Source organism: Syngnathoides biaculeatus, chromosome 18 (assembly GCF_019802595.1).
Source record: "Syngnathoides biaculeatus isolate LvHL_M chromosome 18, ASM1980259v1, whole genome shotgun sequence".
In the NCBI taxonomy this organism is placed as follows: Eukaryota; Metazoa; Chordata; class Actinopteri; order Syngnathiformes; family Syngnathidae; genus Syngnathoides; species Syngnathoides biaculeatus.
This window is the reverse complement of record NC_084657.1, coordinates 5,154,670-5,172,173: the sequence shown is the minus strand read 5'-3', so window position 1 is coordinate 5,172,173 and position 17,504 is coordinate 5,154,670. Positions and strand designations below refer to the sequence as shown.

The 17,504-nt window shown below is 42.2% G+C and overlaps 2 protein-coding genes across 5 annotated transcripts; one reads left to right on the top strand and one right to left on the bottom strand.

The window, feature by feature from the left end:
* Positions 1-585: 585 nt before the first annotated feature.
* mrps31 (mitochondrial ribosomal protein S31) lies at positions 586-4,814 on the bottom strand. Of its 3 annotated transcripts, none has more exons than XM_061803244.1 (7): positions 4,687-4,814; positions 3,563-3,958; positions 2,855-3,007; positions 2,304-2,447; positions 2,148-2,224; positions 1,098-1,238; positions 586-1,031 (listed from the first exon to the last, which is right to left on the bottom strand). In XM_061803244.1, exons 2-7 carry the CDS (start codon positions 3,955-3,957, stop codon positions 796-798), a joined length of 1,146 nt encoding a protein of 381 aa, XP_061659228.1. In that variant the 5' UTR covers position 3,958; positions 4,687-4,814; the 3' UTR covers positions 586-795. The 3 variants fall into 3 exon arrangements, with proteins under 3 accessions (XP_061659228.1, XP_061659227.1, XP_061659229.1); XM_061803243.1 differs by lacking the exon at positions 4,687-4,814 and adding an exon at positions 4,164-4,363; XM_061803245.1 differs by lacking the exon at positions 4,687-4,814 and adding an exon at positions 4,305-4,359.
* An 80-nt stretch (positions 4,815-4,894) lies between these two features.
* Positions 4,895-12,781, top strand: taf6 (TAF6 RNA polymerase II, TATA box binding protein (TBP)-associated factor). 2 transcript variants are annotated; one of them, XM_061803242.1, is made up of 15 exons: positions 4,895-5,250; positions 5,781-5,938; positions 6,071-6,157; positions 6,280-6,433; positions 6,501-6,557; positions 6,639-6,758; positions 6,872-6,993; positions 7,134-7,211; positions 7,300-7,401; positions 7,497-7,679; positions 8,691-8,765; positions 8,846-8,971; positions 9,049-9,222; positions 9,388-9,579; positions 12,303-12,781. In XM_061803242.1, the coding sequence occupies exons 1-15, from the start codon at positions 5,175-5,177 to the stop codon at positions 12,585-12,587; spliced, it is 1,989 nt and encodes a 662-aa protein (XP_061659226.1). In that variant the 5' UTR covers positions 4,895-5,174; the 3' UTR covers positions 12,588-12,781. The 2 variants fall into 2 exon arrangements, with proteins under 2 accessions (XP_061659226.1, XP_061659225.1); XM_061803241.1 differs by having other exon boundaries at positions 12,300-12,781.
* Positions 12,782-17,504: the final 4,723 nt, after the last annotated feature.

Sequence of the window (17,504 nt, the reverse complement as noted above, 5' to 3'; positions counted from 1 at the left end):
GTCTATATTGAAAGCAACGTCCAGTTTCGCAGCAGTTTTACAGCCGCGACTACTCCAAACATGATTGTCAGCATGTGGGCCCAGGTGTATAAACAAACATGCATATTTCCGCCGCAATTATCCAAATTACCAACACCTCACCGTGCCGCTCATGGACATGTTTAAGGAAAAGTGAACAAAATGTGGAAACGGGAATGTTTTCAAACGTCAAGTGCTCCTTCGTACAAGCTTTTTTCAGACAATAAATAAAGCGGAGGGTGACCACGAAGAAACTGCACGCTTCATTGTTCATATGTTCCCCGCATGAGGAGCACTTCCGCTGAAAGGCCACAAGGTTCAATTTCTACTTCAACATGTAGCGTAAACGAGCCGAGGTCCAAGATGCGACGTGCCAACAGAAAGCTATTTCGCTGCCTGCCAAGAAAAACATCATCAATCAAAATGACAGACGGTTCTCAACACCCCTTCGAAAACCGCGACGTTCAACCAATTCATCCCATCGACAAATAATCGTCAAACATCCATTAAGGATGTTGTTTTAATGATGTTGCCGTCACAACTGAAAACATCTCATTTTTATACTCCTCATACTGAATTTAGTTGCCAGTCTTTCCTCTGCGGTGCTCTTTCAGTTACCTTCCACAAATATTAGTTCTACCTCTTTTAGTAAGGTGAATTTTCCAACAAAAATAAATGATTGTGGACTAAAACTTTTGACTGTACAATTGCTTTGCCACCCGCATTTCCACTTTATTAATTAAGAGCTTATACATCATTTGAGTTTCTGGTCCAAATTTAATTTAGGTAAACCTCAGCCTCGTTGAGGACATCCTGTTTTTGATTAAAGTAGTCTCTGAACCAGGAAATGTGCTCCTTCTTCTGCTGGACGGTCAGATAGGGGTTTCTGGACAAACCGGTCACCACAAGCTCCATGAAGTGCCGTATTGGGCCCTGCTTGGGGAAGCCCTCCTCCAGGTGCTTCTCCAGGAAGACGTGCTCATGGAAAGGGACGCTGGCCTCCTCCTCAAGACCTAACAAAAGGCCGGAACACTGTCAGTCATGGTTGGCCAAATCAAGGACAGCAGTTATAGGCTGACCTGCTTCATTGTCGATCGGGTACTGCCACAGTTTGCCCTCTTTGGTCCACTGGATCATTTCCTCAAAGGCATTTCGAGGCATTTGGTTGGCAGAAGAAGTCAGCTGGTTAGCAAAGTCCACGTCCCACAGGGTCGGTCGAGCTAAGAAGCAGAAACGTGAAGATAGCATATTCAAACATCTGTAATATATAGAATATACTTTATAACGGTTAACATATCTGCATCACAGTCGAGAGGTTCAGAGTTCAAAATCTGAGTTTGTGTAACCTGCCCGTGTGTGCCTGGGTTTTTGACAGATATTCAAGCAGCCTCGCACATCCCTAAAACATGCACGTTCCGTTTGCCGAAGATCTCAAATTGTGCATAGTTGTGAAGAACAGTATGTGGAAAAGGTTGTTGGTTTGTCTACATGGGCAATTGGCTGGCGACCAGTACAGGGTGAAGCCCACTGGTGGCCTGCGGTCAGCTGGGATGGAGTCCACTTTACGTGGGACCCCAACAAGAACCAGCGCTAGAGAAAATGAATGGATGGATGGATGGATGGATGGAAGAATCATTTATTTGGATATCATGACTGCAAAATGGACACAGTGGTTCAGTTGGTCAAGCATTGGCCTCACAGTTCTGAGGTCCTGGGTTCAATCCCAGACCTGCCTGTGTGGAGTTTGCATGTTCTCCCCGTGCCTGCCTGGGTTTCCTCCGGGCACTCCGGTTTCCTCCCACATCCCAAAAACATGCAACATTAAGTGGACACTCTAAATTGCCCCGAGGTGTGATTGTGAGAGCGACTGTTTGTCTCCATGTGCCCTGCAATTGGCTGGCGACCAGTTCAGGGTGTACCCTGCCTCCTGCCCGTTGACAGCTGGGATAGGCTCCAGCACTCCCCGTGACCCTCGTGAGGATAAGCGGCAAAGAAAATGGATGGATGGATCGCCAAATATAGTGGAACCCCTTAGGCCAAACAAAATCTGTTTCAACTTCTTAGTTGTTTGTATTTTACCAAAATGTTGGTGAATGAATGAATTCTGGTATAAATAAAAGAATTATTACCAAGTGTTGCTTCCACTCTGTCTTCATCAGGCGTGGTAGAGAAAATGTTGAGTCTTCTTCCTGTAAACAAGTGCTTCCTTAAAAAGAAAACAAAACGAACATCAGCATCTTCTCAGCATCAGAATGTGATCGTCAGACCCAAATCGAGCAATTTACTTTTTGCGAACGCCGTCCAGCTCTGCAGTGATTCCTCGATCTTGTGTGTAGCCCCGCCCGTCGTCGTCAAACCTGATCTGATTGGCTGGTCGAGCGTTCTGTCGGTTGTAGTATTTTCCCACCTTCATGTCAGATATAATCACTCTAGAAAATCATTGAGAGATCGCAAGGTTAGTGTTGAGCAAGTGTGCCACTGCAAGTTGGATTGGGAATGTTCTGCAAATCCTACATCAGAAAGAAGTATGGACACATTTTTGTTTTAGAGTGATGGTAAAGAAAAAAAACATGACGGGCATATAATAACTGCTGACTGCTGCGGATGATGAACAATAGGAAAGCCGCAACCACGCGAAACGTAGAAACCAGTAAGGTCAGCGAGATTTTCTTCATGACAGGACGATCGAGACCTACGAGGTTGGTGAACGGGCCAAATGAGCCACCGTACAAAATTCCATGACAGACATTCTGTAACTACGAAACTATAACTATGAAACAAAACTACAACCTCAACACGATAGTGGTTGTGGTGAGGTGGTTTGACATAAATCTACCCCAGGTTGTTGACGTCACCCTTCTTGTGAGCTTCAGTGATGGCCTCGTGCCGCCTCAGCTGCTTCAGCAGCTCGGACTCTGCCCGGATCCGGTTAGGAAGAGTGGAAGCAGCAGCGGAAGCGGCTGCAAGCAGTGCTGGATCCAGTGTACGACTTGGAAAAAAAAGAAAGAGAAGCGGAACTGGTGAAGAAAGAAAGATCGTAACCAGGAAATGGCAAAGTGACATGGCAAAAAACGAGTGTCTGTCAAAATGAGGACTCTGTTTGGAATGGCCACCTTAGCCCGAGGACGATGCAGCAATTTTTGGGGGGAAAATCTGATGTTGGATTCCGAAGGGATTGAATTTTTTTTTTCGTTTTGGGAGAAAAAAAATGCCTTTTTGAATATTCCTTTTGTGTGGCATTGCCTCTAGAAAATATGGACAGACAATGCTCGCAATTTATAGAATAAAACGAATTTGTTTGTTACTTTGGGAACAAATTTCAAGTTTTAATTAAAAGGTATTCACCAATCACTCGTGCTTGCAGAAATTCCAAGACATCGGCAAGTCAAAAGTTTCAAAATATTTCATTGAGGCCTACCCTAAAAACTTCACTTACTTAGCTGCTTATTCCATGTGTTGTTGTTTTTTTATTCCACAAAGATGGCAGCCACTTGTCACGTTACTCAATGTTGACAACAAAAATAATTTATAAAAATAATCTTACGTCTCAGATGAAGCCTCCTCTGAAGCCTTCTGAAACATGCTAATGGTACTCTCCATAGCAACCGGCGTTGACTTAGGCTGGTTCTGCTTAACGTTGACACTTTTTAGCCTTCTTTTGCTGGTGACGTCCACCTTCATGGCTCCGAGAAGATCAAGTAGACTCTCCTTCCCACTCTTGGCTAAAACTGGTGCCCCTTCCTTTCCTTTCTTAATATTGTCTCCGTGATATGGCTCGTTAAGTTTGTTGACTTCACTGGAATCTTGGTTTTGTTGTTTATGCGCTGTTTGGGTTTCAGTGGATTCTGGCACTATTACTGCGTTATTGGACTTCTGTGTGTGTTCACATACTCGAGCTGCACTTGTCCTGAAGTATTTTGCGGTACAGACACTGGACATCCTTCGCGAAGAGAAAAACATAACAAACATTGACCAAAAACACAACAGACACAGACAGCAAATTACTCGGTAATGGATAAATTTAGATAAATACGCATCAAATATATATTAGCGACTAATACTGCTGAAAACGGTATGCATCTTTATGCATGCAGATGTCGAAATTACACAAGAAGTTATATATGGGGCAGCGAAAAGCAACGCACCGTAACATTGAAACCGTCGACGTTTCATAATCTGTTGGAAAAATACGCGACACAGATATATTCACTGATGACTTTTGAGCCGCAGTGAAAGCCTGCGATATGAATCTAAACATGATCATTTGAAAACGTCCTTTTACGGACCCTCACTTGCGTCTTTGTTGCAACCACAAAAAGGTTCCCTTTAAACTTGAACGATGGTAAAAGTTCCACAAAAAAAAAAAAAACCACATTGAAAACATAGGTATAAAGTAAAAGCTACGGGCATCAATCCAGCTAAACAACATGGTTACGTCGTGGCCATGTTGGAAAGGTCGACTTTCCGATTAAAAGCAAAGCTTTGCCAGGATAGTTTGGTGGTAAACTGGCTCGTCACCAAATTTTCTTGACATTTTCTTTTTTTGCCAATACCAAAGCATGTACACATACAACATTTTAAACAAGTATTAGTAATAAGTGTACAACATGTGAGAGTTCTCTGGGTGTAAATAAAACTTGATAACATTGTGCATGCAGAACAATTTACCGGCATCCTTGCTATTTCATTTTTTTTTTTTTTGCCGTCGTGCTTTGCCCTTCATTAAACTTCACTTCATTCGTTACCGTATGCACGCAATTCAAAAGAGGCGTGTCGAATGTTGATTTTTTTTTTTTATGTTTAATACGTTCTGCCACAGATAGGCATTATGGGAAAATGGAAACCTATCCACATCCACGCATGCATCAGTACATAAAAATATTTAGAAAATGAACGCGGCTCCAGAAGATACATTATATTTATCATAGGGATAAACACGAGTAATATTCATGGCTTTTACTGAGTTTTACAAACGGTTAAAATCTGTAGTTTGGCAAATGCAACAACCCAACCGGAAGTTGCCTCAAAATGGCAACGGAACGGAAAACAAGTGCTCCATCACGAATGGAGCTTCCTGTTGCTTTCAGCGGTCTGGCTAGTTGAGTCTATGGAATGGATTATTTCGGCGAACGTTTAGTTTTGCGAAATATGTGTCGATGCACATTTCAATAGTAAGTGCTCATATTCGTGGAAGTTACCGCTTACCCCCTAAAAGGAGGACGCTTTACGCAGGTAAATTGAAAAACGTCCACTCAAGTAAGCGAATTAGCCTTCAGGCTAACACACATCCGCAAACTCAAGCTGCTACAGTTACAGAAACATAATTCAGGAACGAGCTACATATATTTTTGGAGGGGTTTTGAGTTATGCAGCATTGTGTGCCTTAGTATGTTATGTCTGTTAGAGCGATATGTCCACCTTGTTTTGACTTCACACGAGTTGATGCACAGACGGGTATCCCATTCATGATTTAGGTTTATTCCATGTTATTGACTTAAACATGAACTTTATATATTCCTTTCTGAGTATGAAACCGCTACATCACGAAAGCAGTAATCTTTTAAGTGGTCTTTTTTGGGGCTTTTATCTCACTGACTATCCACTTGAATCAATTTTACTTCCTGAACGCATATTAAGTAGTAATTATGTTTGCATACTGTTGTGGTACTTCAACTTCCTGTTACTATCTCTATGTACTTTGCACCGTGCATGTGACCTTCATCCTGGAAAGTATTGCATTGACAGCGTGTGTAATTTGTCAGTGATGGCGGAGGAAAGGCGTCAAAAGCCGTGTTCAGTGGTCCTCCCTACAGAGTCCATGAAGGCGATGGCAGAGTCTGTGGGAGTAGGCCAGTTACAGGAGGACAGCTGCACAGCCCTAAGTGAAGAAGTCAGCTACAGAATTAAAGAAATTACACAGGTACACCACAACCATTTGAGGAAAATGACTGAAAAAAAAAATTATTTTGTGAGTCACAGTTGTCACTGTTGTCAGGCTTAATGCTATAAAATCTTAATGTTTGTTATGTACTACTGCTGTTTTTTTTTTAAGGATGCTCTTAAATTTATGCATCACGGGAAGAGACGTAAACTAACTACCAGTGATATTGATAATGCCCTCAAGCTTAAAAATGTAGAGGTAAGTGAAAGCATTCTTTATGTAAAACCACTAAATTGATTTATTTGTAGGACGTGTATCATCATCACTTGCAGTAGTTTTTGCATCAATTGTGCATTTTAAGTCAAGTTTGCTCTTTGCAGCCCCTGTACGGATTCCAGTCCCAAGAGTTTATCCCTTTTCGTTTTGCAAGTGGTGGTGGAAGAGAGCTCCATTTCTACGAGGAGAAAGAAGTGGATCTTAGTGATATTATAAACACACCACTTCCCAGAGTTCCTTTGGATGTGTCTCTTAAAGGTATCCGTCTATACGCCTTTGTACAACATTACTTTGTGTTTTATCAGTCTTCCTGTACATCTTTCAGCCCACTGGTTAAGTATTGAGGGGATTCAACCTTCTATTCCGGAAAATCCACCACCAGGTAAAGCTGTTTGGAAAAACAAAACATAAGAAGAAAAGATGGGAAAAGTCAACAGCTTAATTGCAATTCACTGCTTTGTAGCGCCAAAAGAACAACAAAAGGCTGAATCCACTGAGCCCCTCAAAGTTGTCAAACCTGGTCAGGAGGAGGTCGGGGCCATTCAAGGCAAAAACCAGGGGACGACGGCTGCTGATAGTAAAGGTCAAAGCACTGTCTACTTATTATTGTAATCAAATGTAACACAAAGTGAATTCCTCTTGCTTCAATAGCTATTTTGTTCTTAAAATTGTCTGGTGACGTTAACTCTGTTTCAGGAAAGGAGAAGGGTCCCATAAGGTTGAAACCTCGCAGTACACATGAACTTTCTGTGGAACAGCAGCTGTACTACAAGGAAATTACTGAAGCATGCGTCGGATCCTGTGAGGCCAAGAGAGCTGTGTGTACTTTAGCTGAACTTTAATATCACTAACTTGATGTTAAATGATGGATTTTATGATCAGACCACATAAGGCACATTTCAAGCAAAGAAATTATTTACATTGTTTACTTTTTATTTGCTCTCTTTGTGCACTTCAGGAAGCTTTGCAAAGTATTGCCACAGACCCGGGACTGTATCAGATGCTACCAAGATTCAGCACCTTTATTTCTGAAGGAGTGAGCATCTTAAAAAAAAAACAATATCACTTCCACCCTCAATACATATACACTATGAGGATATAATCTTTTTGTCTTTTTTCTTCAGGTTCGTGTTAATGTAGTTCAAAACAACTTAGCTCTCCTGATTTACCTCATGCGGATGGTCAAAGCACTGATGGACAATCCCACTTTATACCTGGAAAAATATGTGAGTAACAGCATCAGAGTTATGATTGATTGGGACGTAAAGTGGTTTCTTTTGACCATTTTCTGCACATTTTTCTTCTGTTATTTCCCTTTTAGCTACACGAGCTCATCCCAGCTGTGGTCACGTGCATAGTCAGCAAGCAGCTGTGTTTGAGGCCAGATGTGGACAACCACTGGGCTTTGCGTGACTTTGCCGCTCGCCTCATGGCACAAAGTTGTAAAACCTTCAGCACCACGACCAACAACATCCAGTCGCGCATCACCAAGACATTTACAAAGGTGGCTTTTGTTTTCACTTCCACAATTTTAAACCACAAGAAGGTTGTACTGCAGTTTAAAAGTTGCATTGAAGACAAAGTCCAAAGTTTTGCTGTGGATTTTATTTATTGTATCTCCTCAAAAAGTAAGTGCTAATATTCGCTTATTTGCATTTTTTGAAAACCACAATCCCCGGTTTATTTGCTTGATTTATATATATTTTTTTTGTTTGTTTTTTTTTTTTTTTTTTTTTTTTTACACCTAATGCCTCGCAAATTCACACGTATGTAATTTTTCATGGCAGTTATACAGAGTATCTCTTTGTTCGGCTGGCCTAACCCAGGCAAATAGGGAGTCCACTTTAGTCTTAACTATACTGCAGTTATGCAGTATTTGTATGAGTGGTGGGTGGCGCTATTTGAGTGCTTAATTTGGGAGTATGAAACCATTCACTCAGATATATATTGGAACCGTAATTAAATGTCCCGTATTTTTGGCTACTTAGTCCTCAATACAGTGACTGTAACATAGACTTTGCTAGTTGATGAAAGGAACAACAAAGAATGTTTGAATGGATTTCGTCCATGCACGCAAAACCCAATTAATTTCAGAAAAAAATGGGAAAGAATGTTACCAAGGTAGCCACTTTAGTGAGCGTTGTTGTTGTAAAAGTTCTGCCCCTGATAGCTCATAGTATGCTCTCTGCTCGTGAGTAAAGAAACACCCCTGCCTAGGTGCCAATCAGAGAGAATACTGACATTCTGTCAGGCAAGCATGGAACAACAATTGAATAAAAAAGTTGGAAGAAGACAGGTCAAACACAATCAATATGGCCGCTCCAAAGAATTGTCTATTTCCGTGAGGTCACATGAACAAAGCGTTGCTATCTGCCTTCTGCAACTGGGGCCCAACCACAGTCGTCTTGCTTTGTTTTACAGCAACATGATAACTCAACACGATGGCAGGACCAGTAACAAGGCCAGTATACTGTATATGTTTTTCCCACCCTTTGAATTTGATTTGTATTTTCAGAGTTGGTTGGATGACAAAACCCAGTGGACAACGAGATACGGCTGCATTGCCGGACTTGCCGAACTGGGACCTGATGTGAGTACCTGGTTCGGTTCCTTAAACTTGAACACTGTTTCTTTTTCCTCAGCGCCGACCTTCTAGTTTTGTCCCTGCAGGTGATAAAGACGTTGATCCTTCCTCGGCTTACTGTAGAGGGCGCTCGCATCAAAGCAGTGATCGAAGGACCCGTGATCTCCAACATTGATAAAATTGGAGCGGACCATGTTCAAAGCCTCCTACTCGTAATAATTGATTTTGAGTTTGTATGTGTATTACTGCATATTTTTGTATGACATCTGAGAAATGTTTCCTTTCAAAGAAACACTGTGCCAGTGTCATTGCCAAGATTCGGCCTCCACCTGACAACGTGGAACAATATCGAATAGATTATGGTTACCTCGCCCCCATGCTGTGCTCCCATGTAATAAAGGCTAGAACCCAAGCCGCAATGCAAGCCCAGCAAGTCAACAGAACCACGTTAACAATCACACAGGTACACTGACACTTGTACGTGAACTTCCAATTTTTCAGGGATACGAGCCTTCACTCAGGGTGTTTTTGTCTTGAATTGCTAGACAAAATGTAAAAAATAACTTTTTGGATCATATTTATAACAATTGGAAACCATTGACTTAAACTGTGACTGTTTATCATGCAGCCACGTCCGACACTCTCTGTCTCACAAAGTGGACTCAGTGGATCAACAGGGCCTCGCACTCCCAGCATTATTAAGGTTCCAAGTTCCCTCACCCTGATGTCGCCGAGACCAGGGACCCCATCGCAGCCGTCGCCACCTGCCACTAAATACATCGTCATGGGAACCAGTGCAGGAGCCTCCTCAACACAGCAGGTATGTCACCATTGTTTTTCCAGAAATTCAAATGGAAAATTCAAGAACCATCGGTCTCGTTTCACCAATCGCTCTCACGTGCAAGTGGATTAAACCTTGCCATCGATGGCAGGAAAAAATGTTTCTAGTTGCCTATATGAGTGATGAAAGTCCTCCGGATTTTCAAGTTTTCATGACAATTCCTCTGGAAAATTGAGGAAGAAATGCCTAAAATTAATCGGGATATTAGTTGACAACATTGAACGAATATGCGTTTGAGTTCGTTGTTTTGCTTTCACGAGCGTAGCGATGTTGAAGCACTAACACGAGTAACAGTAATAATGCCCCTCCCCTCGCATTCTCTCTCGACGTTGCTTATTTTGTGTGGTCTTGACATTAAATTAAGAGTTTATTTCATAAACGTTGTTAACTAAACACGGCTGCTTTAAAAAACAACCGGTATTCACCCGGAAACAGGAAATGCAAGTTAAATGTACTGAGCATGTACGAAAGCGCACATTCAGAACTGCTTCACGTAATGCGAGCGCATTTAAGTCGAAAGTCATCAACATGAGCCATGTCAAAGGAAATTCAGTTGCTCCAGGCAGGGATGCTCTTTGCGTCGATCGCGAGGCAGTGTGACAGCATTTAAAAAAAAAAAAAAACAGACTATCATCCACCTCGTCGCTTGATTCAGGTGTGGCCAACGCGTCGAGCACATGCAACATAAAGGCGCGTTCTAGCAAACCGGCCTCCTATTTCCGGCAGTCCCGTGGTGCGTGCCCCACCGCCACAACAATACGTCACGATTGCCGACAGGAATGTTTGTTCCAATGTATCGCTAGCTTGTTCCCACGAACGCCGATTATGATGAAGTAAACTTTCAGAATTTTCAAAACATTGCGGGTATAAACCATTCGTGTTTATTCCTTGACAGGCCAGTGCATTTACATTTTCTTCAGATAAAGTTTGTCGGATCAAGAATTTTTATTGATGAAAAAATTTAAATACCGTTTTATATCCTGTTGTACTAATATCATTTGAAATTGGAAATGATCATTTCTGAGTTTTAAATGTTAGTTTTCGATTTTAGTTATATATTTGTTTAGTTTATTTCTAATTTACAGTTATGTTATATTAATCCAGTTAGTATTTTAAGGCCATCCCTAATCACACTCGCAACTTTATCTGCGAGCATGACTGACCACACCCGTATATTTTTGTAATGTGTGCGTGTGTGTGTGTGTGTGTGTGTGTGTGTGTGTGTGTGTGTGTGTGTGTGTATGTGTATGTATATATATATATATATTAAAGGGTTTGAGACTTAAACGTTAATAGTAATTACTACAGATCAACTTCTTCATGTTTTTCTGTACGGTGTAGAAATTCTAGAATATATTTTCATGTATATTCTATATCTATAATATGTATAATGTGGGGGAAAGGACAATTTTAGATGCCTTTTTACTGAATAGTTCACTTAAATTCATTTGTCTTGAGATAAGATGGCATATTTTAATGACAAATGTGATTTTGTACTATCCAGTGATAGGGGGATGGGGGGCAAAAAAAATTTGGGCTTGGCCCTTGGGGAACTTCTGCCCAATTTTTTTTTGGGTCAGGACTTAGAAATTTTAGTTTCAATTTTTGTCTGAATTATATACACAGATATCGCCAGAATGCACCACAGCCATTCATTTTTTCAAAAATTTCCCAGGGTGGAGAAATGCCCCCGGCCCCCCTAGTGCTTGCATTTGTATTTTCACGAAAGTTCACTTTCATCTCTACTATATTCTATAGTTTAATTTGTCAATGTAAAACAATCATTTTAAAAGCATTGGTCCTAAAAATAAATGGCTTACAGATATCTGATTTTGGGAAAAAATGTACTTGAAGTACACATGTAGACGCATGTGCGACGAAGATTCTCTAACTTCCACTAACAATCCAAGCTAAACCGAGCTCCTCCCAGACATACAAAGCCTGTCTCTCAGTGTAGGTACGTAAACATACGTTTTTGTTCCGCTTCTATTTTCCAGTGGCAGCACTGCACGGTGCTGTCGAACCCAATTGTAGCGGACCATCGCGTTAAAATGAGGCTTGCCAACTCGCCCTCCGCGTATTGAACAGTTGGCTCTATGGACGTCCTGAACAGCGAGCATTTATTGGCCTTTGTTGGTGTACATACAATATACTCATTGTACTTTCTCACATTTATTACAACATGAAAAGATAGCCCAATAATTTTGGAAGAAACGGGTTGCCAGAGAGATTGGATGTGGGCAAGAATAAAAGTGTGTATATTTAAAATCATTTTGCATGCTGATTCGTTTAAACTCATTCACAGGCCAATTAGAAATTCTATAGCAATATATTATAACGTAGTCAAGTATTGTTATAAAACACAATATTAGATGCTTGACATACTGTATTTATATGGCTCGGCAGTGGAAAAGTGGATGTTCGGCATTTCACTTGCTCAAAACAGAAAAATATTCTTTTACGTGTGGAAGTTTACCTTCATTTTGATTGTATACCATTTACAAGGGGGTGTGTCGGAGATTAACACTTTGAATGGCTCTTTCAGAAAGAGCATGAAAAACACTGATGGATGGTTTCTCAGCAAATAACTGGTCATAAGACGCACAGAAAAAAACGGAATTTGTAAATGGTGTTGCACGAATGTGTGTGGAATTACAAGCATATACAAGCATGCATTCATATTTGTATAATTCCCCCAGCAGGTAATCACCATCAACTCTTCCCAGTCTGCCTCAACGGTTACGAGCACCGTCCCCAGTGCTTCTTCAACCTTGCAACCCTTGGTGAAACTGGATCCAGGCAGTGGCCCTGCGCTTCCTGGTTCCCGCCCCATGCAGAAGTATATTGTGGTGTCGCTACCCTCGTCCGCCTCTTCCATAGAGAATAAAAGCTCTGCAATCCCAACCCCTATCTCAACCACACTAGAACCAATGGTGAAGACAGACCGAGCAGAGTCTCCGTGTGTGAGCACACAGTCACCACACTGACAAGAGCTTCAACGCGCATACAGGGACAATTTTGGGGGGCTAAACTCAAAACTCTTGAATGGTGTAGAGGCTGTAGTTAGACCATAAATTGTAAATATATTAACGGCCAATGAAGAGGCAGTGTCACAGTGTTTCATCCGACTGATCTCATGCTTTTGTTTTTTACCCAAAAATAAAATCACTTTGTATTTGTATTCCTTGTTGATGACGTCTAAATTGTAATTTTTGCCATCAAGTTTTTAAGTAATGGCCCCCAATTTGTTATTTTTTTTTCCAAAATAAGAGTGCTTAAAGAGGAGGATGTCATTCATGTGGCGCAGCTTGACGCAGGCAACGGGTGCAGGTGGAGAGGGGCCTGGCTTGAGCTGGAGGCCAAAACAAGAATCAAAGGAATTTTCCATTTTTACATCAATCTGAACTTGAGCAGTATAAATGAGTTTTTCTGTGTAAATATATACAGTTGATACCGGAAGTTTACATACACTGCAAAAAGATTTCCGTTTTTGTTTCACTGTCTGTGCTCAACTCAGACTAAACTTTTCTGGTTTCAGGTCAGTCAAGATTACCAAAATTATTTCATTTTGTTGAATTCCACAATATCCATCCATCTATCCATCCGCTTATCCTCACGAGGGTCATGGGAGTGCTGGAGCCTATCCCAGCTGTTGTCGGGCAAGAGGGAGGGTACACCCTGAACTGGTTGCCAGGCAATCCCAGGGCACATGGCGACAGACAACAGTCGCACTCACAGTCACACCTTGGGGCAATTTAGAGTCTCCAATTAATGCATGTTTTTGGGATGTGGGAGAAAACCCATGCAGGCAAGAAGAGAACAAGCAAACTCCAGACATGGGGAGGACGGGATTTGAATCCTGGTCCTCAGAACTGTGAGGCCAAGGTTCTACAGCTGCCCCACCGTGTCGCACAATGCCATCATAATGAGAGAGAATTTCTTCAGAGAATTTTACATGATTTTCCATAAGGTCCAAAGTTCACACACACTTTAAAGAACACAGTGTAGCCCAGATGATGAGATCATGGCTTTGGAATCTCCTCACTGAACTGGTTAACTGACAACACAGGTTAATTAACGGCACACATGGGGATGCATTTAAGGCCACACTTCAAACACTCTGCTTCCTTGTTTGAAATGGCAGAATCTAAAGAACTCGGCCAGGTAATCAGAGAGAATCGTGCAGCCCCAAAAGTCTGGCCCATCCTTAGGTGCAATTTCCAGATGCTTTAGGGTTTTAGAATTTTACACAAGTATGAATCTCAAGGGAATGTCCACCCATCACACCCCTCAGGAAGGAGATGGGCTCTGTGTCCCAGAGATGAACGTGTGCAAATCAACCCCAGAACAACAGTAAAAGACCTTGTGAAGATGCTGAATCTTCTTCTTTTCCTTTCGGCTTGTCCCGTTAGGGGTCGCCACAGCGTGTCATCTTTTGCCATCTTAGCCTATCTCCTGCATCTTCCTCTCTAACCCCAACTGCCCTCATGTCTTCCCTCACCACATCCATAAACCTTCTCTTTGGTCTTCCTCTCGCCCTTTTGCCTGGCAGCTCCATCCTCAGCACCCTTCTACCAATATACTCACTCTCTCACCTCTGAACGTGTCCAAACCATCGAAGTCTACTCTCTCGAACCTTGTCAGCAAAACATCCAACTTTAGCCGTCCCTCTATGGAGCTCATTTCTAATCCTATCCAACCTGGTCACTCCGAGCGAGAACCTCAGCATCTTCATTTCTGCCACCTCCAGTTCTGCTTCCTGTTGTTTCTTCAGTGCCACCGTCTCTAATCCGTACATCATGGCCGGCCTCACCACTGTTTTGTAAACTTTGCCCTTCATCCTAGCAGACACTCTTCTGTCACATAACACACCAGACACCTTTCGCCAGCTGTTCCAACCTGCTTGGACCCGTTTTTTCACTTCCTGACCACACTCTCCATTGCTCTGTATTGTTGACCCCAAGTATTTGAAGTCGTCCACCCTCGCCATCTCTTCTCCCTGTAGCCTCACTCTTCCCCATCCGCCCCTCTCATTCACGCACATATATTCTGTTTTACTTCGGCTAATCTTCATTCCTCTCCTTTCCAGTGCATGTCTCCATCTTTCCAATTGTTCCTCTGCATGCTCCCTGCTTTCACTGCATATGACAATATCATCTGCGAACATCATGGTCCAAGGGGATTCCAGTCTAACCTCATCTGTCAGCCTATCCATTACCACTGCAAACAGGAAGGGGCTCAGAGCTGATCCCTGATGCAGTCCCACCTCCACCTTAAATTCCTCTGTCACACCTAAGGCACACCTCACCATTGTTCTGCTGCCATCATACATGTCCTGTACTATTTTAACATACTTCTCTGCCACACCAGACTTCCGCATGCAGTACCACAGTTCCTCTCTTGGTACTCTGTCATAGGCTTTCTCTAGATCCACAAAGACACAATGTAGCTCCTTCTGACCTTCTCTGTACTTTTCCACGAGCATCCTCAAGGCAAATAATGCCCGCTAGCATTCTGCTGAATAAGTTGGTCAAAAACTCCACAGCCATCTCTCCAAATTGCTTCCATACCTCCACCGGTATGTCATCAGGACCAACTGCCTTCCCATTTCTCATCCTTTGAAGATGCTGAATGAACCTGGTAAAAAAAAAAAAAAAAAAAACAACAAACTGTCACTATAGTGAAACGAGTCCTCCACTGACTTGGGCTGAAGGGCCACTCACCGAGAAAGAAGCCAAAAAAGCCAGATTACAGTTTACAAAAAGACACCAAGACAAAGATCTTAACTTCTGGAGACTTGTCCTGTGGTCTGATGAAACGTAAGTTGAGCTGTTTGGCCATAAAGACCAAGGTTACATCTGGAGGAAAAAGGGGGAAGCTTGAAGACCTAAGAACACTATTCCAGCTGTGAAGCATCATGTTGTGGGGCTGTTTTGCTGCAGCAGGAACTGGAGCTCTTCATAAAATCGACTGCATCATACCGAAAGAACATCAACTGGAGATATTAAGGCAACATCTCAAGACACCAGCCAGGAAGCTAAAACCTGGGCGCAAATGGGTCTTTCAAATGGACAATGACCCTATGATTAAATCCCAGATCTGAATTTTGGGAAAAATTTGTGGGCAGATCTGAAAAGGTGTGTACGAGCAAGGCACCCGAGAAACCTGACTGAGTTACACCAGTTCTGTCAGGAGGAATTGGGCAGGATTCCGGGAGAGTGCTGTTGAAGGTTGTGGACGTTTGACCTCAGTCAACCAGTTCAAAGGCATCTATGTAAACTTTAACTACAGGATATAAAATTCTCTCAGAAATGTCCTCTCATTGTTGTGGCTTTCAAAAAAATTTTATAGTTTGGGTGAATGTGATATTTAGAATATTGGATCTGATTCTACCTGTAATCCTCAATGTTTACCCTTTATCCATATTAGGGTTGTGTCATCCTGGTTTTAATAACCTGTTTGTCTTGTACACTGCTGAACAGGTTGGAAACGTGGATAGGACTAAGTGGAACGGTCCTTAAAGGGGAATTCCGGTGGTTTGGATCAACAATGAATGTATTCAATAGGTCATGTAATATCTACTCTAGCTTGACAATGTAATGTTAATCCTCTCTCTTTTAATGGTGTTTTGGGAAGATTTTTATCGACAATTACAAATTTTCAGGGGTGTTGCCATTTTCGCGAGTCACATGACGTACGTGCGCGTATGTGACGTGTTACGTGCCATTCCAAACGCTTGATTACATGGGACACCAATATGACCATCGCTGATTTCTCAGATTTATCCTCATCTGATGAAGAAACAGCAGTATCGGTTGATCGGGAAGACGGAGGAGTACTCCCGTACAGATTTGAACCTGTGGCTGTAAATAATGTTGAATATTCAGATGGTTCTTCGAGTGGAATGACAAGGAGTCTGACGAGCGAGCCCCGCCAAGCGGTGGGGCCGTGAGCCCGCTCCCCAAACCCCAGCGAGTGAACTCTGCCGGGGAGCGAACTCATGTCTCCACCACTCGGTGGAGCTCGCTTGTCAGACTCCGTGTCATTCCACTCGAAGAACCATCCGAATATTCAACATTATTTACAGCTAGAGCTCACTCGCGGCCTTTGCCTACCCTTGGGTCAAATTCTTCAAAACTTTAATTTTGACTACCATAGCAGATGACAAACTGTTATATTTAGCAGTGTACTCTGGATGACTACAGTTCAGTTGAAGTATTGTGCCGTTGATTAAAGCAGATAAATAACTGGATGAGCCAAAATTTTCTTCAACTACATCACAACAAAACTGAGACAATTGTTTTTGCCAATAAAGAAAAGAGAATTGCTGTTAGTAAACACCTGGACTCTCTATCTTTAAAAACCAAAGACCAAGTCCGAAAACCTTGGTGTTCTGATTGATTCCGACCTGACTTTCAACAATCACATCAAATCAATCACAAAAACTGCCTCCTACCATCTGAAAAACATATCTAGAGTGAAGTCTTGTACGTGTCAAGCAAACCAGGAAAAGCTCATCCATGCTTTTATCTCAAGTAGACTTGGCTACCGTAATGGTCTTCTGACTGGACTCCCCAAAAAGAGTATTAAACAGCTGCAGCTCATTCAGAATGCTGTACCTCAGGTTCTGACCAAAACAAAGCGGTCAGAGCATATAACTCCAATCCTAAAATCCTTGCACTGGCTTCCAGTCAGCTTTAGAATAGATTTTAAAGTTCTGCTACGGGTCTATAAATCACGACACGATTTAGGCCCTGAATACATGAAAGAAATGCTTACGGAATACAAACCCAGTGGAGCTCTGAGATCGACTGACTCTGGTCAAATACTGGAGCGCAGGGTCCAAAGCAAACATGGTGAAGCAGCATTTATGTCACGACCCATATGTGACTCGCGAAAATGCC